Source organism: Idiotropiscis lumnitzeri, chromosome 5 (genome assembly GCF_059441095.1).
Source record: "Idiotropiscis lumnitzeri isolate Australia: NSW breed Sydney's pygmy pipehorse chromosome 5, RoL_Ilum_1.0, whole genome shotgun sequence".
NCBI lineage: Eukaryota > Metazoa > Chordata > Actinopteri > Syngnathiformes > Syngnathidae > Idiotropiscis > Idiotropiscis lumnitzeri.
Window position 1 is genome coordinate 29527244 of NC_142395.1, and position 26506 is coordinate 29553749.

Sequence of the window (26506 nt, forward strand, 5' to 3'; positions counted from 1 at the left end):
ATCAGCTGGAGTGTTTGTTTTTCGTGTTCAATACATTATTGTGGCTAAACCTGGCTAATATTTGTGGTTTGCAGCACTTTTTACTATATGAAATGTACCGCTTTACATATTTATTAGCCCACCACTCAATGTCAAGTTTATGCCACTTAGCTCCGACAAATTAACAGCAGTGGTAGTTGTCAATTTAATGTTTATGCAAAAATAATATTACTTGAGTAAGATTCTTTTTTTCGCATTATCGTGATCAGGATTCCTGAATATTTGTTGCATTATTATACTTTTGTCCCCAAATTAGAAAATAAAAATGATCCGATCCATTTATGTCATTAAATAATTAATTAAAAAAATTTACTCTTAATGATGAAGAAATATAAGACGTATTTTTTCCTTAAACGACTACATTACAAATGATGCAACTAAATGAGAATTAATTATTTTTAAATTTTCAAATTGTTTTTGTCTGAGAAGCTTTTGTTTACGCCGGAAGCAATTCTTCTTCACACCGGAAATACTCCGTCAGTCAGGTCCAAAATATTTACGCATGGAGGAACGAGCTAACTTCAGGAGCAACGATTTCTTGAAACCGCGTAAACAATGTGTCATATTGTGAAACCTTACGCGCCATAACTTGACATTTCTTAATATTAAAATATTCGGGCTTGTAAACGTATGCTAGCTAACTAGCTCGTTAGCTATCGTTAGCTGTGATGGCAGCGTCTATTGTTCCTTTGAATTGTGCTCCTCTAAGGTTAGTGTGTTTCTCTAACTTGTCATATTAACTGCGTACTAGATGGTGGTGATTATTTTATGCTGCTTGAATTAATGTTATGATAAGCAATAGGGAGCTGGTTGGTGCGAACGATCAACACCAAGACCAGTAGACCTTTCAAAAGCTCATTTTCCCTTGACTGTCAAACAGTTGTCTCGTAATTTCATCGTGACATTCAAAAAATATATTGTAGTTTGCACAGCTGGGCAGTCCGATGCTCCGGCCCGGCCGAACGCCCTTTTTTTCAAACCTACTGTAGCCTCCATCGTTTTCTGAAACTCACTCATTCACTGTGTTAGTGCATACAGCCACACCGTTGATGTCTTGAATTAGCATAACCCTTATTCTCTGGCATTTTGTGGCATGTACAGGCAAGTGGTTATTGGCATATTTCTTGCTCTAGTGTCTTCTCACCTGTGAGTAGCAGGGGAACACTTTATACGGCAGAGTGTAAGTTAAATTTCCCCTTAAAGGGGTTTATCCATTATCTGAGCCGCTTTTCCTCACAAGGGCATGCTGGAGCCTATCCCACACTATCGTAAATTAAGTTAAAGCCTAGCTTCTGCTGCTGGCATTGAAAATGCAACCAGAGTGGTTTAACTTGGTTTCGTCCACTAAATTTAGTTACAAGCAACGCAAGGCTGCCTCCAGGAAAGAAAGAAGAAAGCGCAAACGACAAGCGATCGCCCGAACGAGAGAATGTGGTATGAAAAGGACTTGTGTTGTTTTGGTCTTCTCATGCCAAACAGTAAACCCTCAACATATGTTCTGTGATAGCTGCACAAAGCGGAGGTGTTGTTGATCCCGCTGAGGAAATGGAGGAAGTGGATGATGAAGATGCCACTATTGTAGATGAAGAAAGGTGGGCTACAAATCTGAGCGTTGTTTCAAGCTTTCGTTGGCGCTGTTCAAAGAAATTCAGCACTTGCGCCCACCACCTGTGACTTTGACACCACTAGTGTTAAACGGATTTCTGTCAGGTGGCGTTTGAGTCATGTATCACTTTTTTTTACCTAGGCAACGGCTCCATGAAGAGTGGCTTGAGCGAGAGCGCCACGCACAAGAACAATTCCGTCTGAGCTCTGAGAGGGAGGAGGCTGCAAGGAAACAGAGAGAGGATGATGAGGTAATGCAATTTTCCATCTCATGACACCTGATATATTTAATACAGTATATCATCATGATAAGAGATCAGAGGGCTCTCAATTCTTATCTCCAACAGCCATCTGGGACTGAAAATAAACCCTCTGATCTGTCGGAGTTGGAAACGAACTATTCCGACATTTTTTTTTAGGTTTTTTTTGCATGTTGTGATATTTACGTTTTCTCGCTGTGTCCACAGCGGAAGATAAAGGAGGAATGGGAGGCCCAGCAAAAGCGAGAAGAAGAAGAAAAGGAGCAGAAGCGGCAGGAGAAGCGAGACAGAGAGGTGAAAGGAGTCGCGGCAGGATAAAACCGAGAGAAATATATCCACTTCTACGTCATCTTCAGTATTGATGATGTCCATTTTCAAATTGAGATTCATGCTTTCTTATAATCAAACATACACTACCTGCCCGCAATATTCAATGTACATGTTGTGAAATTTAATAGAAGAGCCATCTCAAAAAGTCGACCATGACAATAATGCGACATTTTGTCATCTGACACTGCCAGGGAAGCATGGAAGTGAAAATATCGAGTTGATTTAGTTTTTCTTTTCAACTTGTTTATGAATCCTTTCCTTGACTAAAAGGCACACGCAGCAAGCATCCTACTCCTTAACAACGATACAGTTTTGAAAGCCCTTTACCAGCACACGCAACTGTCACGGCGAGGACGTATCTTTTAACTTTGTGCTTTCAGTGTCTTTGAAGTCTTCTTCCAAAAAGTTGTGCGGTTTGGCCAGAATTGTTGTGATTACCTGCCCCTGTCAACACGGTCTTAACAAGAAGGTACAGATATGCTGCGCCTAATTCACATTTTCACCTGACATCTCTTTACACCGTTTGTAGGAGGCTGTTCAGAAAATGTTGGATGAAGCAGAAAATCAGGTACTGACCAAGTGTTCTGGTTTGTCTCGTTAAGACTTTTAACAATCAGTTTCGCCGGCGATGATGATGCATTTAATTTATTTTCAAAATGTGTTTTTTTTTTTTGTTTTTATTGGGTAATTGTATTCTGAACTGCTCCAAATGAGCCTAGTTATGTAATATTGCTTTTTTTTTTTAATAGTATTGATGATTTCTGTAATTGTGACAAGGCCCAGCTACAAAATCCAGCAGTGCCCTCTTGTGCTTGTCCTGTTGGTGCTGGAGCAACAGTTTTGCTCCAGCCTGCAAAATGATGCTGAACATTGTTATTGAGTTGAGGAAATTTCCCCCCCGAAATTCGACATGTTGGTTGTTTTGCAGCTAGCTAACGGCGGACCCTGGATGAATCCCGAGGCTCCGGTAACGGAGAAATGTGAAAATTATGGCACAGAGCGAGATGTAGCCAACTGCCCTTTCTTCCTCAAGACGGGATCCTGTCGATTTGGGGACAGGTACTATGGCTTACAACACCCCCGCCCCTTTTTTTTAACTTTAGTAATCCTCTTTGTCCACCTCACATCCTTTTTTTTTTTTTTGCCGCATTTTCACTATGTTGATGCAAATGTATTTATTTTTTTAGATGTTCCCGAAAGCACGTTTACCCCTCGACCAGCCCCACTCTAATGATCCGCGCTATGTTCATAACCTACGGCATGGAACAGTCTCGACGTGATGACTATGACGGGGATGCTTCTCTGGAGCACAGTGAGGAGGAGCTGCACGAGTCCTTTACTGAATTCTACCATGATGTTCTACCGGAGTTTAAGACCGTTGGCAAGGTTGTCCAGTTTAAGGTAAATTGGCTCACAGCCCTCATCGTGTTTATTGATTTGAGATTTTTTTTTTTCAATCATTCCTTAGCTCCATCAAAGTATTGTAGTTTGAAATCGAGCTACATAAATGTAGAATCCTTGAAAGATGTTCAATGAGAAAACAACATATTTGAGTGTATCTCAATATAGTAAATTCCAATCTTGTGGGAAAATTTTTTAAATAAAATTCTGATTTTATCTTTTTTTTTTTTAGGTCAGCTGCAACTATGAGCCACACTTGCGGGGGAATGTTTATGTCCAGTTTGACACGTAAATATCACACAAGAGCTTTGGAAGTAATCATGCATAACAAATGATCTGAAGTTTGGACAAAGGTTTTAATTTGTTGTCTTGTGACTAGTGAGGAGCAGTGCAAAGAGGCCTTCATCAAATTTAATGGAAGGTGGTATGCCGGCAAGCAGCTTCACTGCGAGATATGTCCCGTAACAAGATGGAAGAATGCTATTTGTGGTGAGCTGAAATTCGATTTTACGTTGCAGTGGTTGTCTTTGCAAGGCTCAAAATAAGTGAGTCACGCGGAATTTATGAGTCAAAGTTGCCATTTTGCGCCTCATGATGACATATTGAAAAGAAAAACTGCGAGCGAGCACAACGCGATTACGTCGCATACTCGCAGGAAGTCGAACGCAAAAGCGAAGCAACTCGTTTGATGGTGTGGGAAGATGACAAAAGTGTGGGAAGATTTCAAATTAAAACCCTGGCCTAAAACGGACCTTCCTTTACGCCAAAGATGCGTAGAACTTCACAAAAGGTAAAATGAACGGACCACAAATTATTGCACTAAATTATTAGTTGATGTCTCTTAACTAACACAACATTAGATTAGCTGGCGTGGCGGAATTCCACTGTGGGTCGTTGTTTCCTAACGAGGCCGAAATTCCTTACAATACTCAAATCAAAGCTCCTCAAATTAAGTAAGTGATGAGCAAAAATGCTCCTAAAAAAGCTTTATTTCGAGGCTGATAAGATTGCAAATTCCAGGAATTTTCAATGTTGTAATCTTTCCGTGGGATTTACTGGAAATTTCATGGAATAAACAAGGAATTAAAAAAAAGCAAAGCTGGCGCTCATTTCCAAAATTCCTAATCTTATCTGCCAATGAAAATTGACCAGAGATTTTGTGAACATATTCAAATACATTTTCCAGCAACTTGATTGTAATGTCAAGTTTTGTTATTCTCAGGACTGTTTGACAGAAAGAAGTGCCCCAAAGGGAAACACTGCAATTTCCTGCACGTATTCCGAAACCCCGGCAATGAATTCTGGGAGGCCGACAGAGACCTTCACCTTTCACCACAGCACAGCATCAAGGGGAGTCACTCGGAGAGATATTCGGAACGATACACAGAGAAACGGGGGGACAGATCGTGGAGGAGTCATCGGAGCAGAAGCCCACCGAGATCGGAGAGGTCCTACGGCCGACGTGAAGACGACCGACGCCGTGAGAGAAGTCGAGATCGGAGGATGTCCCGGCACCAAAGAGATGACAGCAGACGCTCGTTCGGGTCAGCGCGTTATGACAGGTACCGAAGCAGAAGCAGCGAAAAGTCCAGGAGCAGAAGTCGAGATCGGAGAAGGAGTCGAGATCGAGACAGAAATTTGAAAAGTCGCAATAAAAGTGAAGAGAAAGACAGAAACGGAGATGAGGTCAAAGACGCAGAAAGAAACAAACCAAGCAGAGAAAAGAGCAAACACGGCGGCTCGGAGAATGAAGACGAAAACCGCAACGTCCCCGATGAGGGCAGCAAGAGACGTCGCCACCACACACACTCGAAAAAGAGCAAAAAGAAAAACAAGAAGAAGCGCAAGAAGCGGAGCTGTTCAGCTGAAGCGATGACGTCATCGCGAGAGTCCGACGAAGAGACTCCGGACAAACACTCGGCAGAAAGTCCAAGTGGAGAAAAAGAACTCAACTTGAGTGCAAGTCCAAGCGTTGACGGCGAGAAAAGTTCTGGACCACAAGTTGACGAGCCTGCGCCAAGTTCTTAGTGGCGTGTACAATTAAAAATCTGTCAAATGGATTTGTCTTCTATTTATGTGAGCGTACGGCTACACGTTGCGTGAAGTCATGGCCGTATTTTCACTGTGACTTGGCTTGCATGATGATTTTTTAACTTTCTCTCCTGCCATTTTCCCCCCAATGTGTGAAGCATCACCGAAATGATGTTACGTTGAACAGAGAAACGGAGTTGAGAAAGTGGCTACTTGCTCAGATGAACGGCTCAGACGTGCTCCTTTGACGGTGAGCTGGATCGTTTTGTGCTGGAACGATGACCTTCGCTAGCGGGCTCATCATTTTGTTGCGCCAAATCCTGCAAAGGCGACCCAATCAAAGATTGGATACATACCTGTGAGAAAATATGGTCCACAATGATGATGACGGAGCTTTGGGTCCCTTTTTATTTCTTGTTCGATGCCACCAGACAATCTTGCCCTCTTCCCTGTGCAACAATTTACAGCGAGTCCATTTAGATTTCTTACCAACTCATTTTTTTTACATTTAAAGAATTATTTGTCTTTGTCAATTGTATTATTTTTTTCTTGGTGTACCAAATCACACAAGTAACTCTCCGCAGCTACCCAGACTAATATATAAAATAAGCCGGAAGTCAAACAATCACAATCAAATAAACATGAGGATATGACAATGAAGAGGATCGATAGGTGGAGAGCGACCTGTGGATTGCTGCAAGTAATCAAACATGATGAGCAGGCGAGCAGCGAGGTTCTTATTGCCGTGACTTTGCTCTACCTACTTTCACGTAAAGACAAAAACATTTTACAAGCTGCAGATGTCAACGGCTAAATAAGCTCCTTTTCATCAAAATTTGCAAATGAATGTGCCGAAAAGTTCTTTGTTCACGCTCCTGATCGCCTGAACTTCAAAGTGATCACTTGCAACTTAGTTATGGAAATTAAACTAAAGAAAAAGTCTTACCGCACTTTTTTTTTCCAGTTTGAAGACATTTATTGTTACATACTGTCAAATATAAATGTTCATAGGATGGTGAATAAAAAAAGTGGTTTCTTTTGCAGAAAGATACATCGGATTTTCTGGATGAATACTGATTTTTTTTTTTTTTTGCTTTTATCGCCGACAGCATGCATGTCTTTCATCGGAGTGAAATGAAAAATACTTTCCTCCATAGATCTTGCAATACCAGATCCCTTTTTTTTGTGTCACATTAGGCTTCTGCAGACACACACCATTAAGAAGGTAAAGCACAGTTCTTTGGTCATATATGTCAATGTTTAAATGTAAACCGAAGCATCCCGTAAAGAAAATAGCACTTTTTTTTTTTGTCCCTTTACAAAATAATGTATTGAGATGGACAAACAACACTACACTGAAACGACACTTTTTGAACTGAAGTTCATTTAAATGTAAACCTTTTCAACTGTTTTAGTTTATGGAGAGATTTGTATCCTTTTAATTACGTGAGACCTACTGCTGCATTTCTGCTTTTCTGAAAAGAGCTTAAATTCGGAAAAGCCGACGTTATTCAAATGTGCATGTTCGGAACTTTCCACTTACGTCAAGGTTAAACCACCAACAACTTATATCAAGAACATTTAAAAAAAAAATTTTTTAGATGTAGCAGATGGGATGGTTGATTGAATTAACACTGTAATTGAGACTGAGGCTATGTTCTTTTTGCTACCTTGGTCTCGGAGATGTTTCGCATTAGACGATACGACTATGGGAGCTGCTACGGGGGGGAGACATAATTGAAGCACACGTGGCATCACCACAGTCACAGGACATTACAAGGGAGCACAATTCAGAGAAATACAGCACACACACACGTCAATTACATACTTACAGAACGTACGTATGAATACAACACTGACACAGTAAACGGGAGAGAACAAAAACGTGCCAGCGATTGCTTTGGCAAAGGGGGAGTCTATGTCAGCCCGATTTCTTCTAAAACACTCCGTGGGGCCTCTGCCTCCTGCAGATGGAAAAGAGACATCACGTGAGCATCATCCTCTCTCAAAATCAATTCAAATGTATTGCACATGAAAGTTAAATACAAGACAGACCGCTAGATACTCACTTTATTGAGCCGCATCAACTCGACTCAACGCGAATAATAGCTGTTCTTTGCAGAGGATAAAGAATATGACTCAGTACTTTCATATTGTCTGTCTACGTGTGTTGATACACCATTTATGGTCAAGCCATTGCAAAGATGTTTGTTGACGTAAGAATTGAGTTTTGTTTCAGATTTTTCAAGCATTTTAAAGTTTTAAAAAATGCAAGTGTAATTCATGTTTTGTTCAGCTAAACACGCTATCAGGCTCTTTTTTTTATTTTTTATTTATCATTCGTCACATTGTAGCTTCTTGTCAAATAAGTTGAGTTACTGTCATCAGAGAGCTTGTATCTTAAGCTTGTTGAGAAAAAAAAGACATTTCTTCTTAAGTCCACCTCAACAAGGTTGAAGTCAAAAGGGAAAATATTAAAGCCACACAACAACTCGTATCTTGAAATCTCATATCGAATCACAGCATTGTACGTGTTTTGCACCTTAAGATTTCATCGTACCCAGTGCAGGATAAAGCAAAGCAGCCCCAAAAGATAACAGCGCCTAAACCGAGTTTGACAGCAACTACATGGTTCTTACCCCCGTGTCAATGTCCTTTGTACAGTGGAACCTCGGTTCTCGAACGACTCTGAGTCCGAACAAAAAAATAGAGAAATTCTTGCTTCGCAGTTCGAACAAACATCGGAGTTCGAACGCCGGTACGACGCGTGAGTGCGTACGCGAGGGTGGGATGCTGAGCGGCGTACGGGTGTAGATCGCTCTCTTGCTCTCTTTGTGACCAACTGTTGTCGCGTGCGGACGTGCTGCGTTTTGCTCTCGCGTTTTATATAGGTGTACAAAGTGTTTAAGCCCCTAATCATGCCTCCAAAGAAAGTCAGTGCAAGCAGCAAAGGAATGGTTTCGGTGTTCGAACAATTCGCTTTTCCAACAGGGTTCTGGAACGGATTATGGTCGAGAACCGAGGTTCCACTGTATTATTAAGCTTTCAGGCCCGCTGCTTCAGGTGCTTTGTGCTTTTGGGTGCACGCATGTACCTCCTGCAGCAGGTCCGCCTGCTCGATGGCTTTCAGCACATTCTTCTTGGAGGTTTCCTGGGCCTCGCCGCCCAACAGGAATTCGTCAAGGATGAAGTAGGCCTTCTCAAAGTTGAAGATGATATCCAGCTCACACACCTGCGTAAAATCACAAGAATCAAACGTAGGTTAGGTTTCGTTTCAAGTTAGTGCTTGTATTAAACATTGGCTGTGGCATATAAGAGGAAACTCACGCTGCCAAAATATTTGTCCAACAACTCCACATATCTATGGATGATCTCCAGGGTGATCAACTCATTGTCCTGATCCTCCACCGCGCAGCAGAAATACAAGCTGGCATATCTACCACACACACACGGAACAATACAAGGTTACAATTTGCATGGAGCCACCTCAAACAGCTCTGACATCATGACAACTTATCTGACCAGTGTTGCACCAGTTGAATTATGGTTAACAGTTGGAAGTCAATTTTCATTCCTACAGCCAATGTTTCAGATGATTTCCTGCATTTTTAAACAGGTATTTAAGTGGTCGGCCGAAAACCCACTTCCGACCTTGCTAAACCCGTCCTTTTTACAAAACTTTTAGTTCTGCATCCTCCACCCCAAAAACGGCCGTCTGTCCGTCCCGTTCAGTCCCACAGATGAAATACTCATCTCTGCTTAAATGGTCCTTTTTTAGAAATATTTTTTAAACTAGACGCTTCATACATTGAATTACCCCATAGTGAGGACAATGAGCATACTAGTAACAGTGACCGTAATCTGGATATTAAGCATAATCAAATAAATGCTCAAATTGCTTTGCAAAGTGACTGGCTGATGTAGATCAAACACCAAAAAATTGTGAGCAGATTTTTGTGATGGAGTTTATGTATTGAATGCCATTAGATTGCAGAGGTATATCTAATGTGATGACTCACCTCTTGTAGACAATCTTCAGGTCCCTCCACTCTAAGAAGCTGCACATTTTGGGCTTCCTGGCCAGGATGGTCTGAACCAGATCTCTGGAGATCTTCTTCCTCTCCTTGTCAGAGAGAGGCACGTACCACTTCTGGAGGCGCAACTTTCCCTGGCGGCTGAACAGCAGCATGAACTGCATCTGACGAGTGAAGAGACCAATGTTCATGAATTTTTCTCATAAGCAGACATCCGTGCAAAACAGATTGCTTTGTCCATTTTCTTCCCATCCCACTCCTGCGACGGCCTATTTGAGGGGTGCGCTTTAAACAACTTTTGGCTCCCAACACAATGCACAAACTACAACAAACTCGTAACTTGAGATATTCGTAGGCGACCACCGTACCTGCATTGAATTTGCTTGTTAAAGCCACGATTCAGCTAAATTATATTTGACCCAAACCAAAATTACCTATTAAAAGGCAACATTCAATTATGTAAATTGCTGGTTCATTCCCATCAATTTCCGTTACGTCAATAGAAAGTTTCCAACTTTGAAAATTCACAGAATTTTGCTACCCTAATGAAAATCAATTGTCACCTCACTTCATGATTCATACATTCAAGCATTCACCCGTTTAAGTACAAAACACCAGTGAGGCTTCAGTGAAAAGTTTCATGTTCGATTCTGCAGCTCAACGGCAACATCAACAAGCAATATGTCATTTCTCCCACTCGCCACGACGTTCATCAAGCTGGAATCTACTACGCATTAAAAACGCGTCTTTTTACCTTCAGTGTAGTCGTTTAGAAGATCGATGAGATGTGGAAAATCACATATAAACACACACACAACACATACAAAAAAAGACAAGCGAGTTTTAGGTATGTGCCAAGCTAGCTAGCCAGCGTCTCATCCAGCTAGTTGGTAGCAAATGATGGCGAGGCAGCAACCAGCCAAAGGTTCGCACTGATTGGACCGAAAAATGAACAAGGTCGCATTGTGATTGGCTGAAACGCACCGTTATTATTTACGTTGTACGTCTGCATATTTATTTATTTATTTATTCCCGGTTGCGCTAATAATCTGATCATAAACAGAAAAACGACACTGCGACACCATTTATAATTTCAGGGGTGTGTCATCATATTATTATATTAGGTCAAATTTAATCAATCCAGTTTTGTTTATTTTTCCTGTGTAAACAGATAAAGATTGGGTGTCATTCCGGAATTGGGACACGTTACATTTGTTTTTGACCTGAAGCTAACGCAACGCACAACCACTCATGCAAAACGTATTCTTGAGCAAAAACTTTCATTTCATTGATTTCCAAAACTGTATCTGTTATTACGGTGAGACGGAAATAAAATTAGTAGGTCTATTCAAGAAAGGATATATTCAACAATCTTTTAAAGCATGCTTTTCTAGTTGCAACAGCCGGGTAGCGCCATAAACAGCAAAATACATGACATGACACTATAACATATTTTTTTTTACCCTGTAGAAAATTTATGTGACGGTTTATCATAATTTTTTTCTTGAAATATGTGTATATAAAATAAACGATCTGTTTGTCAATAATGTTGGTGCCAAAATTGTCCTCCAATTCTGGGACGACTGCATTACAGTAAAGCACTGAGGGCAAAAGGACTGTTTACGTTGGAACGGTTGCGTCAACGAGGAGAGCAACGTTATTTACCGCCCTCTCTTGGTTAAAACGTGCAGTTACATGAACATGCATTTATTTTTTTTCTTTGGTCTTCATGCGACAAAGCGTCGTTTGTGACAACCAACCACTGCCTTGGACGTCTTCGCCAATTTTGCGTCGGTCTGAGTGTCAATAATTTCAAAAGCCGCGTGGATGCTCATCAGTAGGAAAGCGGAGCCTCGCAAAGCCGTTTGAAGAGGAGAGTGTGTGTGGACGACGCCAGCCCGGGATGGTTGACAGACTGCAGTGCAAGGCGGCTGATTGAAGCGTCTTCGTATCGTGGTTTGTACATTAAGCACGTGACGTGGCTTGTTCGGACAGAACCTGATTGTGAAGCGAGGATGAGGAGCCGCAGTAATTCGGGAGTGAGGCTGGATGGATATGCCAGGCTTGTCCAGGAGACTATTCTGTGTCATCAGGTACACAATACTTGAATGTATTTGACAGTGGATGACAAAATGGGGCTTGAATTATGGACAACAGAAACAGTGATTCTAAGAAATTGTGGTAAAAGTACCGCTAGTAGAACGCGGGCTCCCTCATGTGGTACATGAAAGTATCACTGCCTAAATACAGTCAAGTTGTGTTTAATGTTACTTTTATTTGTAATGCATTTTAATTGAATCATTATTTAAGTACATTTCTTTTTTTTTCCATTTGACTCTTTTCAAGCGCAGTGTTAATGTTCTGCATAATGTTACAGCAGCTGACAATTATAAGGAATTATTTTTAAACGTCTCGCATTCAATGAACACTTGGGCCTACTACACTACTTTAGTTTAATTTTGGTGGTATTTGAAGATCTACCTATTTTGTGATTATTTTTGAGACGTATAGCTACTGTCTCATATTTTCATATCTTTTTTTAAATACACCAAACCTTTTCAGATCAAACCGCCTTGAGTATTATAATCTGAAGTACTGCACGTTTAAAACACTTCAGGTATTTGTTTCCGGTCGTTGGAGTCACGCTAGTACGGCGGATCTAAAAATGTTGCACAATTTGTACGTTCCCATTGTACTTTAATGTAGAAAATTAAAACGTTTTTTTTTTAAATAATGATTCAGTCAAATTGTTTTGCATATGAAAGTTATATAAAAAATACCAAATGAATGTTTTAAAACTATCATTTCTAAAATATCGAATGTGTAGTTAAAACGTAAACGTTAAATACAATCGAATTGTACTTGATGTGTATGTAATTGGATTAAACAAACACTTTGAACATTTAATTCCGTGATTCTTGCGCTTACCACTAGAGGGAGCCTGCATACATCACGTGGTACTTGTACCACACTTTGACAATGACTGCGTTTTTATTTTTGGAAAAAAAGCAACTCAATAAATTTCATCCATATATGCAAATGTGCAAAGCGTCATTAGCAATATAAAGTGTGCAATAAAGCAGATCGAATCAAATTCGTTGTGCAATTATGTTGACGTGCCACTTTATTATGTACATTCACAAAGTCTAATGAGATCCAGAGTAAGCTATTTTAAAAGTGCTGACATTTGTTACTGGCAAAATAAACCTTTTTTTATGTAAAATAGTTTATTTATCCTTGTTCCATTGATACACAAATTATTGGTTAAAAATAAAGTAGTTATCTTATTTTGGTTTAAACTCGTGCATTAGAATGTTCCTTGACATTGGTGGATCCAAATCCTTCCCAACAATTTGACCACAAAGAGTTTTTAAAGGTCAGTTTTCGGTTGTGGGAGTTAATATTTAGGAACATGCTGTATGTTTGCATCGACAAATCCAGATGTTGTTTTCCGTTGAGGTTCAGGCTCCACCAGTGTGAAGTGCTTGGGAACAAACACGGGCAAAGGTCAACCCTGGTGTAGAGTGAGGCATGCCGCCCGGGACTCAACTCTTCAAGCACATTGGACACTTCTGCTTTGTACTTTTAAATCCCACAATGCTCCCCTCTGACGACATCAGATAGACATCACCCATTGTGTGATCATTTTTCTTTTCTTTCCTTGTAAAGTGGTATCTTTTAGGAAACTAGTTGACATCCACCCTGAAAAAAGAGTTGCCGTTGAAACTAATATTCTTTCAACGCAGAAAATGGTGTCTAGTAAACTACCGTGCAGGATAAAACCCAACAAGACGGCATTTGTCATGCACTAGTAGCCTCATGGACACCCGAGTGGCACTAGTATATCCTTTAGACTCACTAGCAGCATGTTTTACGAGTACGTCAAAGTAGTCGTGACAGAGTGCGCAAATGTAACATAAAAAGGGGGGAAAAGTTCCTACTAGAAGTACTCGTGAAGCCCTAGATGTTAATCAGTCGAGTTAGTAGAATTTTGTCAAGCCGCAAGTACTTTTTAGTGGCATGCAGAACAACAGTTTGGCCTGACTAATATCATGTCGTTGTCAAAGTCATTTTAATGCGGCACCCGAGTCATTCTGCAAGTGCGCTGAATTCATTTTTCAATTCTTTGTGTGTGTGTTTCAGAACCCGGTGTCTGGGCTGCTGCCTGCCAGCACGCAGAAAAAGGACGCGTGGGTGAGGGATAACGTTTACAGCATTCTGGCCGTGTGGGGGCTGGGCATGGCCTATCGCAAGAATGCCGACCGGGATGAGGACAAGGCCAAGGCCTACGAACTGGAGCAGGTGTTTGTGATAGCCGGCAGAATCGCCGTTCCTCTTTTCTTTCATGGCCCACTTTCTTATTGCCGCCAAGATTTTAGAAGATACAACACAAGTCAATGTAACGCCGGCACAGATTTTATAGTTGAATCTGTTTCCAGGACAGTCTCGAGATATATTGACAAATGGTCAGATAGCAAGATGAATACGATCCAATTTTGTTTCTAGAGCTGGAGTTGTTGTTTCTATATGGCGTCAGAGAAATTTGCGCAAAATTAGAACTAGTGAGAGACCGATATGCTTTTTTCAGGGCCGATACTGATTATTGATAACCGATATTTGAAGCCGATATTCTTTTGTCGAGCAGAAGAATTAAATGGTGTCAGAATTTGGAAAAATGAAAACTCAGAAAATTGACTTAATTTAAATGCCTTTAAGCACATGTTAATTAAATAACTTTAGTGATTTACAACACGCGAAAGCTTTTTTAGATCTTAAAAAAAAACCAACATTAAATGTCTCACAAAAAGTGCACAGAGATCCCAGAACCAAAGCAAACAGGCAGCTCACGGCTGATTGGCTGGTACAAGGAACCAATCAGATGGGGCTGTGGGCGGGCCAATCTGCTTCTGCAGGCAGGGCCACCAGCACAGCAGAGAGAGAGAAGAACACAAATGAAAACACATGAGCACCGTAGATACCAGAAGAAGAGCAGAACAGCGACAGTCTCATGTTGAGTCGAAAGCTAAAGAATAAAAATGTCTTCAAACGAGTTTTAAAAGTGGACAGAGAGTGGGCGGGGCTTGCCGAGCATTTAATGGACGCTCATTGCATAGGGAAGGACCGACAACACAAAAGACTGTGATTAGTCCTCGGCACCTCCGCTGACCTGAGGCGGGATGACAGGAAAGGCCTACTAGAACAGCTGAACATTATTTTCATTACATTATGGTGTCAGATATCTTCTAACGTCAGTTTGAATGTGATTAGTTTTGAAATGTCTCATCTTGGTAAAAAAAAAAAATGATAACAAAAACCTGGCATTTTAACAGACAAATGTAGCTTTTTTTTTTTTTTTAATTTCCTGTATGCAAGCGTGATCTTCACCACAGCAGATGGCTACTGAGTGGAGTTCAACTGCATTTCCTGTCATTTTCTGCTTTCTTAACAGAGTGTGGTCAAACTGATGCAAGGACTTCTGCGTTGCATGATAAGACAAGTAAGACAGGCCCGCGTTCAGCATTAATCAGACATTTATTTGTTGTATTATATTGCAACTTACATTTTGATGTAGACTGTTAATATGACCCTAGTGGCTATTCGCTGTAACTACACTTTGTTGTTTGTTTTCAGGTTGCCAAGGTGGAGAAATTCAAGCACACTCAAAGTCCCGAGGATTGTTTGCATGCCAAATATGATACTGCCACTTGTGCCACAGTGGTGGGAGATGACCAATGGGGTCATCTTCAGGTGGATGCCACCTCCATTTACTTGTTGATGTTGGCACAGATGACCGCCTCAGGTTTGGGACTTGGCTTTATTTGTACAAGGTTAACAATAACATTTAAGACACATGCACACTCGAGAAACTCATACGAAAACCATCAACTCAATCTAAATCCAAAATCGATCTCACTCAACCCAAAAACGTCACATCCAAAAATTCTCACACTTTAAAAACTCGCGCATTCATACAAAAATGGCATAATCCAAAAATACAAAAACATTTATACCACATACCAAAAACCTAAAAATAATAACGTCCCAATACCATTCTTTGATTTTTTGCTCACATTGGAAAATTTCTCACAGCCCAAAAAAAAAATCCCATTCATACCAAAAAACGTCCCATACTCGCCTCAAAAACTTTCACACGCACCTAAAATACTCAAACATACACAACAAAAATCTAACACACACAGACATAACTCTCACACTCACAAAAAAAAAGTGAAGAATAAAGAATTGTGAAAGGAAGCTCAAAATTTAGAATGTAAATCTCGAATGCTGATTGTCTTTTTTTCTTTGGTCCATGTGAGTGTTGAATGTTATTTTTTTTTTGATTATTCGTGATTAAATGGCTCCATGATCTCTGGTCACCGTATTATAGACGATTAAAAAAAAAAAACAACCTCATGTGATCACACAGGCCTTCGCATCATCTCAAACTTGGACGAGGTCGCTTTTATCCAAAACTTGGTCTTCTACATCGAGGCTGCGTACAAAGTTGCGGTAAGCCTCACGATTTTGGGAGGGCGATGGTGACAAATGTCCACATTTTCAACCATGGCCTGCGACCTTCTTTCAGGATTATGGCATGTGGGAGCGAGGTGACAAAACCAACCAGGGCATCCCCGAGCTCAACGGCAGCTCTGTCGGAATCGCGAAGGTATTCTCATCGAAAATTACACTCACAGTGAACCCCGCATATTCATGGATTGTCTGGGATTTTTCGGGTGGGGGAAACAATCAGCCTTTATTTGCCAATTGACTGTTTTTGTGACATTTGATGGCATCTTCGTCCCAAGGAAACAATTTGAAGTAAGTCGAGACGCTAAATTCCGACAAAAGTCGCCCTTTGCTGCCATCTTGTGGCAATTACAAAAACATGTCAAAAAAGGCTCATTTTCATGAATGGATGATTATTTACTGGTTCTCCCTGTCACTATACATCACTGACATGGAAAGATAACCAAAAAAATCATTTTTTTGCATGAGAAAGTGCACAATTGAAAGCGACGTGTGCACGTGTCGTTTGTTTTGTGGGCTCGCAGGCAGCTCTTGAGGCTATCGACGAGCTGGATCTTTTTGGCGCGCACGGAGGTCCAAAGTCTGTCATCCACGTTCTTCCAGATGAAGTAGAACACTGTCAGGTACGATCCGTCTTCAAACCTTCGAAGCGCGCACAAAGTGCGGAAAGCATCCTCGCGATTCATCTTAAAATACGAGCGGATCAATTTATAGATTTCTTTTTTTTCAGTCCATCCTGTGCTCGATGCTGCCCAGAGCTTCCACTTCCAAGGAGATCGATGCCGGCCTCCTGTCTGTTATTTCCTTCCCCTCGTTTGCGGTGGAGGATGCAGAATTGGTGGCCGTCACCAAGTCGGAGATCATGGGCAAATTGCAGGTGCCGTTTTAAGACCACAATTTGTCGACGCCACGGCACAAATTTGGACGGTGATTCCCAACCACTGAGCTGTTTGAACATTTGCGGGAAACGATCCATTTTCTCTTAATTCGTCAAAACATATTTGATTGATTGACAAAAAAATGTGACGGGAAAAACAATGAAATGCTTTTCCACTCGATGGCAACCGGTACCCGATTCCATTCATACAACGCGATGGTAGCTTTGTATTTGAAAAGAAAACACGACTAGTAAGAAATTTGTTGACAAATTGCGATGAGACCAGTATTTTGGTATGCATCCTTTTTTTTGCGGCTTTCTGCGACATTTCTATGTTTTATTCGTATGCAATAGCGCTAACCTTGTTGTATTCCGTGTCAGGGCCGCTATGGTTGTTGCCGCTTCATCAGGGATGGATATCGTTGTCCCAAAGAGGTAAGATTTTCAAAAATCTTTCATTTCAAGCCACGATTTGGTAACAATGTGTTACATCATCACTCCAGGCACTCGTTCATAATTCAAAATGTGTCAACTGACCGGAGAGCAGTGCTTTTGTGTTCGTCAAACTGATATGACTCATCCAGTTGTTCAATTAGATCAAACATGTTCCTTTATTTGTCGTGATGGGAAAATGAAGCTTCAAAATGCTTCATGAACCACTTGTACTTTTTTTTTTGACTGCTCTCGATGCCTGTTCAACATAGTCAAAGTCAAAACATACAACAAGTGGTTCATGAAGCATCTTGAAGCTTCATTTTCTAGTGACTGGAATCTTTTGACGTCTCGCCCAGGACCCAACCAGGCTACATTATGATCCTGCCGAGCTGAAGCTGTTTGAGAATATCGAATGCGAGTGGCCGGTCTTCTGGACCTACCTCATTCTCGATGGCATCTTCACCGGAGACCAAGTCCAGGTAAGAAAACCATCCTCGTTGCTTCTGTGGTGGAATGGTTTTTTCATACAAAATATTGGACGAAACTATTGTGTGTCGTGTTCAGGTCCAGGAGTACCGTGAAGCACTGGAGGGCATTTTGATCCGGGGGAAAAATGGCATCAAATTGCTGCCTGAACTTTATGCTGTGCCAAGTGACAAGGTACATTTCTCCATTCGGATAGCGAGATGCAATATTGAGGTCGATGCGCTAGTACGCAATTTGTCCTCATTTGTAGAAAAATTCTGAGCACTAGTAGTGATGTTACATCGTGATCTTAAAATTGCCATAATATCGTCACTATCATGTATGATCTTCATGGCAGCAAAGCTGTTAAAAAGCCCAAGTTGTTTTCCATTCGTGCAGTTTTAGCACCCCCTGGTGGTCAGTATATTAGTGCATTTGAATTTGAATTCGGCATGGCCACCAAGTGGCACCAAGAATGAAATAAAAAAAGAACATAAAGACACAGTCGTTGTCATCTTGCATGGAATTGTCTTATTTGCGTGGACAGAAGAGCGTACGGGTTCATGAATATCCAATAAATGCTCAAACAACTTTTTCATACAAATGTCTGTTTAAACGTGCGATTGCTCATCATTACTATTATCACGTGTTGGAATGAAGCTGCATGCGATTGCAGGTGGAGGAGGAGTACATGAACCCGCACTCCGTGGACCGAGTCGCCTTGGGCCAGGTGCCTCACATGTGGGGCCAATCGTTGTACATCCTGGGCTGCCTTTTGGCTGAGGTAGCTGCATGGAGCATAAAAGACGTAGCATAGTGTTGGCAAAATGAAGCTTCCAATTTGCTTCATGAACCAGTTGTTGTATTTTTGAGTCCTCTAGATGGCACCGTTGCTTTAAAAAATGGCAAGTCAGTTTGCTTTCAGCCCAATGTTGAACGCAGAGGGCCATTTAGAGGAGTCCCAAAATACGACAACCGGTTCATGAAGCTGATTTGAAGCGCCAATTCCCCCGTAGCAACACTTGTGTTGTTCACCGCTACAAACAAACGTAACGCATGTGCATTCGGTTTCAAGGGCTTTTTGGCGGCGGGAGAGATCGATCCTCTCAACAGGAGGTTCTCGACAAATCTAAAGCCAGATGTTGTGGTACAAGGTTGGTTTGAGATGGAAATCTTGGGGGGGGGGCGAGAAAAGTTGTACTCAAACACAAATATCGAGTCAGCTTTCGGAATGAAATTTTTTTTTCAACTTGTGTTTGTGTCAGTTTGTGTCTTAGCAGAATCGGAGCACATCCAGAACTTGTTGAGCGAGCATGAGATAAAAGTCCAGATGTTGTCCGAGGTTCTGCCCATCAGGGTTCTGCCCGCTCGCATCCTGAGCCACATTTATGTCCGACTGGGTAGCCGAACACCACATGTGCATTTATTTTTATTTGTATTTAAATGGACGCATAGCCATCGTTGGTGTGTCAATGCCGCAGGGAATTGCAAGAAGCTGAATTTGAGCGGCAGGCCCTACAGACACATCGGCGTTTTGGGAACATCCAAATTTTACGAGATCAGGAACCGCTCGTACATTTTCACCCCTCAGGTACAACGAGCTCCCTCTTGCCGATTCCGCCGTTCCAAACGTTTGGGTTGTGCCGTTCACAACGCTGTCTTGGTCTCCTGTCAAGTTTCTGGACCATCACCATTTCTACTTGGCGCTGGACAACCAGATGATCGTGGAGATGTTGCGGACAGAGGTGGCCTACCTCGCCTCCTGCTGGAGGATGACGGGACGACCCGCGCTGACCTTCCCCATCACCCGCAGCATGCTTGGTAACGAAAACACAAATTGCAAAGAAAATCTGCTCAAAGTCCAAAGAGTGAGAGATTTTCTTTAATCTCTATTATTTTACATCGGAATAATTGTGTCCCAAAAAAAATGTAGCTTGATCCACAATGAATTGTTTAACCTTAAAGGCTCCGCTTTAGTTTTTATTGTGACAGAAGACAAATGTTTTTCGTTTTCACTTTATTTACGCCGTCTTATTTATTTCTACTTGTAATTGTCGTGAACAATATCTTCTTTTCCCAGTTGGCGATGGAGATGTCATTGATCCGTGTATCCTGGCAACGCTGAGGAAGCTGCAGGACGGCTATTTTGCTGGAGCAAGGTCTGTTTTCGTAGATTTCACATGTGTGGGCATAATAATTTGAATTTACACCACTCACCAAAAAAAAAAAGTGCTACTTGTCATCTGTTGAAAATTCCAGAGTGCCAAATGAAAATGTAAACTCTTGCAGGTGAACTTAATTTGACCTCTTAGCGTTTGAATCCACCTGCGCAAATGTTCAGTGTCGAAAACAATACAAAGAGTCACAGAAAGACAGCAGTTGGGAATTTTGCGGCTTGTCTTTGAAAATTCCAAATATTCGAGAAGGTTGAAATATGCCGGCCTGTGAATTTTCGAGCGCATTTTAGGTTCATCCTAAAATTTCAGACGACACTTTTGCGAGGCGTTTGGCGTTGTTGTGCCTTCAGGATCCAGATGTCGGACCTCTCCAGTCTGCAGAACACTTCCTTTCACACTCGCCTCAGCTTCTTGGATGAAGAAAACGACGACAGCTTACTGGAAGAGGAAGGAGAGGAAGATAAAGACTACGGGGAAGAATACAGCCACTGCGAGCCTTCGGGTACGTCACGAGGCTAACATTTAGTTATTTTCATGTGTACTTTTGACGCTTGCATTTTTTTTGTTTTGTTTTCCTTGCACTCCAGAAGGCTCAAAGGACATGTTTGATCAGTACCTGACGCAGCTCCTTCACAGCACCGCCTCCAGGTGTCATCTTCCTCCCATCCAGAGCGGGCAGCACCACGTGTTCAGTGCTGAGCACACCACCAGAGATATCCTGTCGATGATGGCCCAGGTTCAGGGTGTCCATGTGCCCAGTGAGTCGCAATTGTTTATGATTGCAATTCCAACTTTGGGGAGGGATGGCTAACTTAAATGCTGGTGTGGGCCACCATTTTTCATCCGTGTTGCTGGGCGCCCACACAGGACCACACGCTTCCGAAAACAGATGCATGACGAAAATGTCATTTTAATTATGGGGAAAATGAATGCATAATACATTTTTCAATGCATGTATAAAAGATTCACCGTCTTAACCCAACAACAAAATAATCACAAACTGTCATTTTTTTCCCACTGAGAAGAGTTGGAAATCGAGTTAAAGGACGGCACAAAACTTTAACAAAAAACCAACATTAAGAACTTTTTTTCATAAGTCAATTAACTCAAAATTTTAATATTGAGATGCTATGTTTGTCCGGCATGTCGTTTCAAATGCGTAAAAAAAATATTCCACCTAGTATAGGGCAGTATAAAACTCGCTTTAAGTGTAACTAAGCCATCTAGTGGTCAATTGTCTTACTGCAACTTAAAACCAAAGTCTTCCCCGGCATATTCACATTTCGCCACTCCCATATTTGCATATATTTGGGTAGTTTGGATTTATATCCCCATCTGCCTGTGGTCATTAAATGTTTCTCAACATTTTTAAAAATATTTTTGAGGCTTGTACAAAATAATACAATAAAACTTTTTTTTTTAAATGAATAAACGGGGAAGCCACATTCCCAAGGGAAAAATGGAAGAAGTAACTATTTTATAATTTTTTTTCAAATCTTTTTTTTTTCACCTCTCCAAATGTCCTGTCCGAGCTGTCCAATTTTGAAGATGGAATGGCCCTTCCGACCCCGATTTATAGGCTACATTCCCGATTAAAATACGACTCACTATTACTTTCACTTCCTTTTTGCGTTGCGATTTCCTAAAAGTACTGTATGTGTTCTTCTTTAAAAAAAAATCCCAATTGAAGAAAAACAGCATCATAGTAAACATCACAAAGCGCAATCCCGACTGAAGATCCATTTCACGAAGGCGAAATACATTTTCCCGCAATTTCATCACTGAATCACGACCGTGCACTGAATGTGAACTCTCCAGTGAGTTTATATTCCCCCTCAAAAATATATTTGTATGTTTTTCAGCGTCTTCCATGTATCTCCCCGTTGTCCCTCTCATGAACAAGCACCGCAAATCTCTCAACCTGTTGGAAGTTCCTCAGCACGCTTCACATGCAAAGCAGCACAAGGTACATTTTATGGGAAATGATGTGAGCATCTATCCGATATCCTTGAAATCTACTTTGAAGTTCTTGCTCAAGGCTCGAAAGGCTTTTCAGTTTGCGAGTCAAAATGACATAAGTAATTCATTCACTGCCATTGACGTGTATAGACGCCAAAACGTACATTTGTTTCACCCGGGTTGGCAGTGATTAAGCTCGACATCAAGGATATGGAATAAAAAAAAAATTTAAACAGTTTGACTGTGAGTGAATGTTATTATTATTATATATTTTTCTTTTGGACAAAGTGTCGCAGTGCAGCTGATCTGCCGTTGCCGCGAGACGCACAAGGCAACACGGACTTTGCGGTGCTGGTGAAGCAGCTGAAGGAGTGTCCAACTTTGCAAGACCAAGCAGACATCCTTTATATTCTCTATGTGATGAAGTAAGAAAAAAAGAAAAGCAATGATGACCAAAAAAAAACAAAACATACTTCCCAGCTCTTTTGTGCTTGCTTGGCAGAGGAGCTGATTGGCTGGTTGAGGTGTCGGGTTGGGTGAGTGTGCGCACCCTCTTGGAGGAGCTGTATGTGCAAGCCGGAGCCTGCAAGGAATGGGGTCTCATCAGATACATCTCGGGAATACTGCGCAAGAGAGTGGAGGTCCTCGCCGAGGTTAGGAAATCCAATTTTTGAGCTTTTCGCACTGCACTTAGTTTTCTTGATGTTCGCTGCGCGTGTTTCACAGGCCTGCACAGATCTTATTTCCCACCACAAGCAGATTACCGTGGGTCTTCCTCCTGAACCGCGGGAAAGAGTCATCACCGTGTAAGTCAAAGTTGCTAAAAAGCCACAGTTGGTCCTCGAATGGTTCACGTGCGTTTCTTTTCCAGTCCGCTTCCCCCTGACGAGTTGAACGCTCTCATCTTTGAAGCCAGCGGTCAGGACATCAGCGTTGCCGTTCTCACTCAGGTAACTCCCCCCCGCCCTGTGACAATCAGTGTGCGACGTGTGCTGTTCTTGCAGGAAATCATGGTCTACTTGGCCATGTACGTGCGCTCCCAGCCTGCCCTGTTTGGAGACATGCTCCGACTGAGAATAGGACTCATCATGCAAGTGATGGCCACCGAGTTGGCTCGTAGTTTGCGATGCTCGGGTAAGAACCTTGCCTGCTTCCAAACTTGGGCGCTGACCCACTTGCACATTCATGTTAACTCATAGACCGCCATCTCTGACAAAACAATTTGACGAGACAACGACGAACACCTGGACAAGACACAGAAGGTGGGAGGGAGCTGATTGGCTCACACAAGGCACCTGCATGACAAGAACAGGTGGAGCCCATGACCTAAGTCGACAGAAGAAGGAAAACGTGAAACTAAATCCTAAATCAACCAAGACAGTTGATGACACATTTTTTAAAAAAGCAATTATGGATTATTAATTATTGATCAGTGATGGGCAAATGAAGCTTTTATGAACCGTTTGATGCAATCGGTTCAAAATGGTTTGACGCTTCAAAGCTTCAGTGATAATGACATCTGGTGGCGAAAAACTAGAACTGCAGTCAAATACTATCGAGGCATTTAGACATCCATCCATCCATCCATCATCTGTACCGCTTCTCCTCACGAGGGTCGCGGGGGGTGCTGGAGCCTATCCCAGCTTTCTTTGGGCAGTAGGCGGGGCTAAAACCCTGAACTGGTTTCCAGCCAATTGCAGGGCACACAGAGACGAACAACCATCCGCACTCACACTCATACCTAGGGGCAATTTCCAGTGTTCAATCGGCCTGCCATGCATGTTTTTGGAATGTGGGAGGAAACCGGAGTACCCGGAGGAAACCCACGCAAGCACGGGAGAACATGCAAACTCCACACAGGATGGCCGGAGCCGGGATCGAACCCACGTCCGATGCTGTCTCTCACTGTGAGGCCATCGTGCTAACCAGTCGGCCACCGTGCCGCCCGCATTTAGACATTACAAACAAATATTAGTATGTCTACACTCACGGAAACCATGATTGGACATCAAGTTCTTTATACTACAAAAAGATGTTTTTGTGTACTATGGCAGTTTTGGGATTTTGACGGTTTCTTTTTAGGGTTTACTAGAGTTTATTTCGAGAATGAAACGTGTTCCGAGGCCATTTTATTTCTGGGTTTGAAACGTGCACCCGAGCTTCGGTTTCAGAGCGCCCATCACTAATCTCGACTTTTATTACGAGTGTTTTGTTTGCGAGGATCGAACCTGACCCAAAACATAGTCTGCGTGCATGGAAAATGATCAAGAGATTACAAAATGCTTCATTCCTCTGCAGGGGAGGAGGCCTCTGAAAGCCTGATGAGCCTCAGTCCTTTTGGCATGAAGAACTTGTTGCACCACATCCTCAGTGGCAAGGAGTTTGGGGTGGAAAAAAGCAGTGAGTCTTCTGAGATTTTATCGGACCGACAACTGCAGCGGTCTTTCCGTTTTAATCCTGCTACTGGATTTCATTAGTTGCTGTCGTCGTGTTTAATATTGCGGCTGTTAAGTGTTCAACCGAAATATATTTTCTTGTCCCGATGCATCAGTGCGACCGATCCAGTCAACAGCTACCAGTCCGGCAATCTCCATCCATGAACTAGGACACACCGGAGCCACCAAGACGGAGCGCTCGGGAATACACAAACTCAAGAGTGAAATCAGACAGGTGGGATTTGCAAATTAATTTGGGTGGGAAAAAAATCTCTGATGTGTGGCAAATAATAGTTTAATGATTTTTTTTTTTTTTTTGCCTCTGGTTGCAGTTGGATGACAGCCGGCCACTCAGTGTGGGTTTACCCCAAAAAAAACAACAAAAAAAAAACGCCTCCTGCTAACATTGACCACCTGCTTTTTGCCATTTTATTTTGTCCTGCAGCTCCATTACTGGAATGAGCGCTCATTTCAACTTTTTTGTGAACCGCTTGTGCTGCTTTTCATTCACGTCACATCTCAAAGGATGCATGAAGCCATCTAAAACGTCATCCGTGTGTTTCTGTAGATCCTCAGCGGCAGTCAGTCCACATGCAGCAATGTCACCTCTCCTCGCTCCACGGTAAAAACATTTCACCTCATCTAACTTTCATTTCATTTCATTTGGCATTTTTGTGTGCAAAGCCAACATGAAAGCACGTTAAAGTCAAACGTTGCCAAATAGAATGTCACATGTGAAAATAAGTGAAAGCTATTTGTCTGCAGCGTTGCAGCAGCCCCTCCACTCCGAGTGGGATGTTATCCCCAGTGGGCTCCGGGCAAGGTGATGGGCAGCTGCACTGGGAGGAGCGGCAAGGCCAGTGGCTCAGGAGACGGCGGTTGGATGGCGCTATCAACCGAGTACCGGTGGGTTTTTACCAGAAGGTGTGGAAGATTCTGCAAAAGTGCCACGGCCTGTCCATCGATGGCTACGTGTTGCCCTCGTCCACCACAAGAGAGGTAGGTGTCCATATATTATTTCTTTGATTTTTTCCTGAAACAAGCAGGCACAGACGAAGGCACTAAGGATAAAAAAGCAAAGCGTGGAGAGTCTCTGTTGCCAAAATGCACTATAACCATTTTTTATACATTCGTTTTCCCCCTTTTGGAGTTGCGAGGATTTGTACCTGTGGCTGAAAAAGCAAAAAGTGGATTTCTATCCACCTCAATAACGGTAGGAGTCAGGAAAACGCGATCGGCATGGATGCGTTCTCTTGCCTTGTGCGTAGATGACGGCTCGAGAGATCAAGTTTGCAGTGCAGGTGGAGTCGGTTCTCAACCACGTGCCTCAACCGGAATACAGACAGCTGCTGGTGGAGACGTTGACGGTTCTCGGCCTGGTCGCCGACGTGGACGTCGACAGCATTGGCGGCGTCATCCATGTGGAGCGCATCCTCCACATGGCCAACAACTTGTTCCTCAGCGACCAGGTCCGCGGCACACCACACCAAGGCGCGTCCTTTTTGCACGACTCGTTCACTGAGCGCCTTTTCTTTCCTCTCCGATCCCAGAAATCTCACAGCGCCTGCGATTATTTCCTCGAGAAGGACCCGGCCACAGGAATCTGCAACTTTTTCTATGACAGCGCCCCTAGCGGCCGCTATGGCACCATGACATATTTGTCGAAAGCGGCGGTCACGTATGTTCAGGACTTCCTGCCGAGTTGCAGCTGCCTGATGCAGTGAAGAAGGAAATCATTTTTATCAAGCATTTATTCGGTGTCCTTGACATCCATTTTAAGGTCCATGTGGGCGGACGTTCTTTGTCCTCACGAGTACAACAACTCAATGCACTGACAGAATGACTCTCCTCCTAGTAATGTTACTTTTCGCCCACTAGTACATCCTTAAAATGGATTTCCTTGATTGAATAAATGTTCAAACATCTTCCC

General features: G+C 42.3%; 3 protein-coding genes and 1 long non-coding RNA gene across 8 annotated transcripts; 2 read left to right on the plus strand and 2 right to left on the minus strand.

Moving 5' to 3' along the window:
• The first annotated feature begins 498 nt into the window (after window positions 1-498).
• On the plus strand, window positions 499-6717 carry zrsr2 (zinc finger (CCCH type), RNA-binding motif and serine/arginine rich 2). 2 transcript variants are annotated; one of them, XM_088295351.1, is made up of 11 exons: window positions 499-748; window positions 1394-1473; window positions 1547-1631; window positions 1787-1895; window positions 2112-2198; window positions 2764-2802; window positions 3163-3293; window positions 3422-3635; window positions 3868-3923; window positions 4015-4124; window positions 4858-6717. In XM_088295351.1, the coding sequence occupies exons 1-11, from the start codon at window positions 708-710 to the stop codon at window positions 5661-5663; spliced, it is 1758 nt and encodes a 585-aa protein (XP_088151477.1). In that variant the 5' UTR covers window positions 499-707; the 3' UTR covers window positions 5664-6717. The 2 variants fall into 2 exon arrangements, with proteins under 2 accessions (XP_088151477.1, XP_088151476.1); XM_088295350.1 differs by having other exon boundaries at window positions 499-1473.
• On the minus strand, window positions 6618-10630 carry LOC148337620 (AP-1 complex subunit sigma-2). Its single transcript, XM_088295354.1, has 5 exons — window positions 10455-10630; window positions 9686-9864; window positions 8994-9102; window positions 8761-8898; window positions 6618-7630 (listed from the first exon to the last, which is right to left on the minus strand). The coding sequence occupies exons 2-5, from the start codon at window positions 9862-9864 to the stop codon at window positions 7583-7585; spliced, it is 474 nt and encodes a 157-aa protein (XP_088151480.1). The 5' UTR covers window positions 10455-10630; the 3' UTR covers window positions 6618-7582.
• Window positions 10631-11390: 760 nt separating this feature from the next.
• On the plus strand, window positions 11391-26501 carry phka2 (phosphorylase kinase, alpha 2 (liver)). Of its 4 annotated transcripts, XM_088295986.1 has the most exons (32): window positions 11391-11793; window positions 13844-14002; window positions 15150-15197; window positions 15332-15500; window positions 16128-16210; window positions 16287-16367; window positions 16753-16851; window positions 16959-17105; window positions 17487-17540; window positions 17897-18019; window positions 18105-18200; window positions 18682-18789; window positions 19081-19159; window positions 19271-19405; window positions 19487-19596; window positions 19682-19826; window positions 20086-20164; window positions 20533-20684; window positions 20770-20940; window positions 22045-22148; window positions 22430-22566; window positions 22644-22794; window positions 22868-22947; window positions 23013-23091; window positions 23146-23275; window positions 24440-24541; window positions 24693-24811; window positions 24909-24932; window positions 25145-25198; window positions 25342-25575; window positions 25845-26045; window positions 26127-26501. In XM_088295986.1, the coding sequence occupies exons 1-32, from the start codon at window positions 11716-11718 to the stop codon at window positions 26298-26300; spliced, it is 3705 nt and encodes a 1234-aa protein (XP_088152112.1). In that variant the 5' UTR covers window positions 11391-11715; the 3' UTR covers window positions 26301-26501. The 4 variants fall into 4 exon arrangements, with proteins under 4 accessions (XP_088152112.1, XP_088152114.1, XP_088152113.1 ...); XM_088295988.1 differs by lacking the exon at window positions 25145-25198; XM_088295987.1 differs by lacking the exon at window positions 24909-24932.
• On the minus strand, window positions 19970-23409 carry LOC148337622 (uncharacterized). Its single transcript, XR_015843171.1, has 3 exons — window positions 22615-23409; window positions 20799-21058; window positions 19970-20620 (listed from the first exon to the last, which is right to left on the minus strand). It is a non-coding gene; the product is annotated as an uncharacterized LOC148337622 (long non-coding RNA).
• Window positions 26502-26506: the final 5 nt, after the last annotated feature.

Bases quoted from the DNA above. Each gene is read 5' to 3' on its own strand.
- zrsr2 (XM_088295350.1), top strand. From the start codon at position 1,350: ATGCAACCAGAGTGGTTTAACTTGGTTTCGTCCACTAAATTTAGTTAC. The intron at 1,474-1,546 runs GTATGAAAAGGA...GTTCTGTGATAG, and splicing joins CGCCCGAACGAGAGAATGTG to CTGCACAAAGCGGAGGTGTT. The intron at 3,294-3,421 runs GTACTATGGCTT...TTATTTTTTTAG, and splicing joins TCCTGTCGATTTGGGGACAG to ATGTTCCCGAAAGCACGTTT.
- phka2 (XM_088295985.1), top strand. From the start codon at position 11,716: ATGAGGAGCCGCAGTAATTCGGGAGTGAGGCTGGATGGATATGCCAGG. The intron at 20,941-22,044 runs GTGAGTCGCAAT...TATGTTTTTCAG, and splicing joins TCAGGGTGTCCATGTGCCCA to CGTCTTCCATGTATCTCCCC. The intron at 25,576-25,844 runs GTAGGTGTCCAT...CCTTGTGCGTAG, and splicing joins CCTCGTCCACCACAAGAGAG to ATGACGGCTCGAGAGATCAA.
- LOC148337620 (XM_088295354.1), bottom strand. From the start codon at position 9,864: ATGCAGTTCATGCTGCTGTTCAGCCGCCAGGGAAAGTTGCGCCTCCAG. The intron at 9,103-9,685 runs GTGAGTCATCAC...TGTGTGTGGTAG, and splicing joins CTGAAGATTGTCTACAAGAG to ATATGCCAGCTTGTATTTCT. The intron at 8,899-8,993 runs GTGAGTTTCCTC...GATTTTACGCAG, and splicing joins TGGACAAATATTTTGGCAGC to GTGTGTGAGCTGGATATCAT.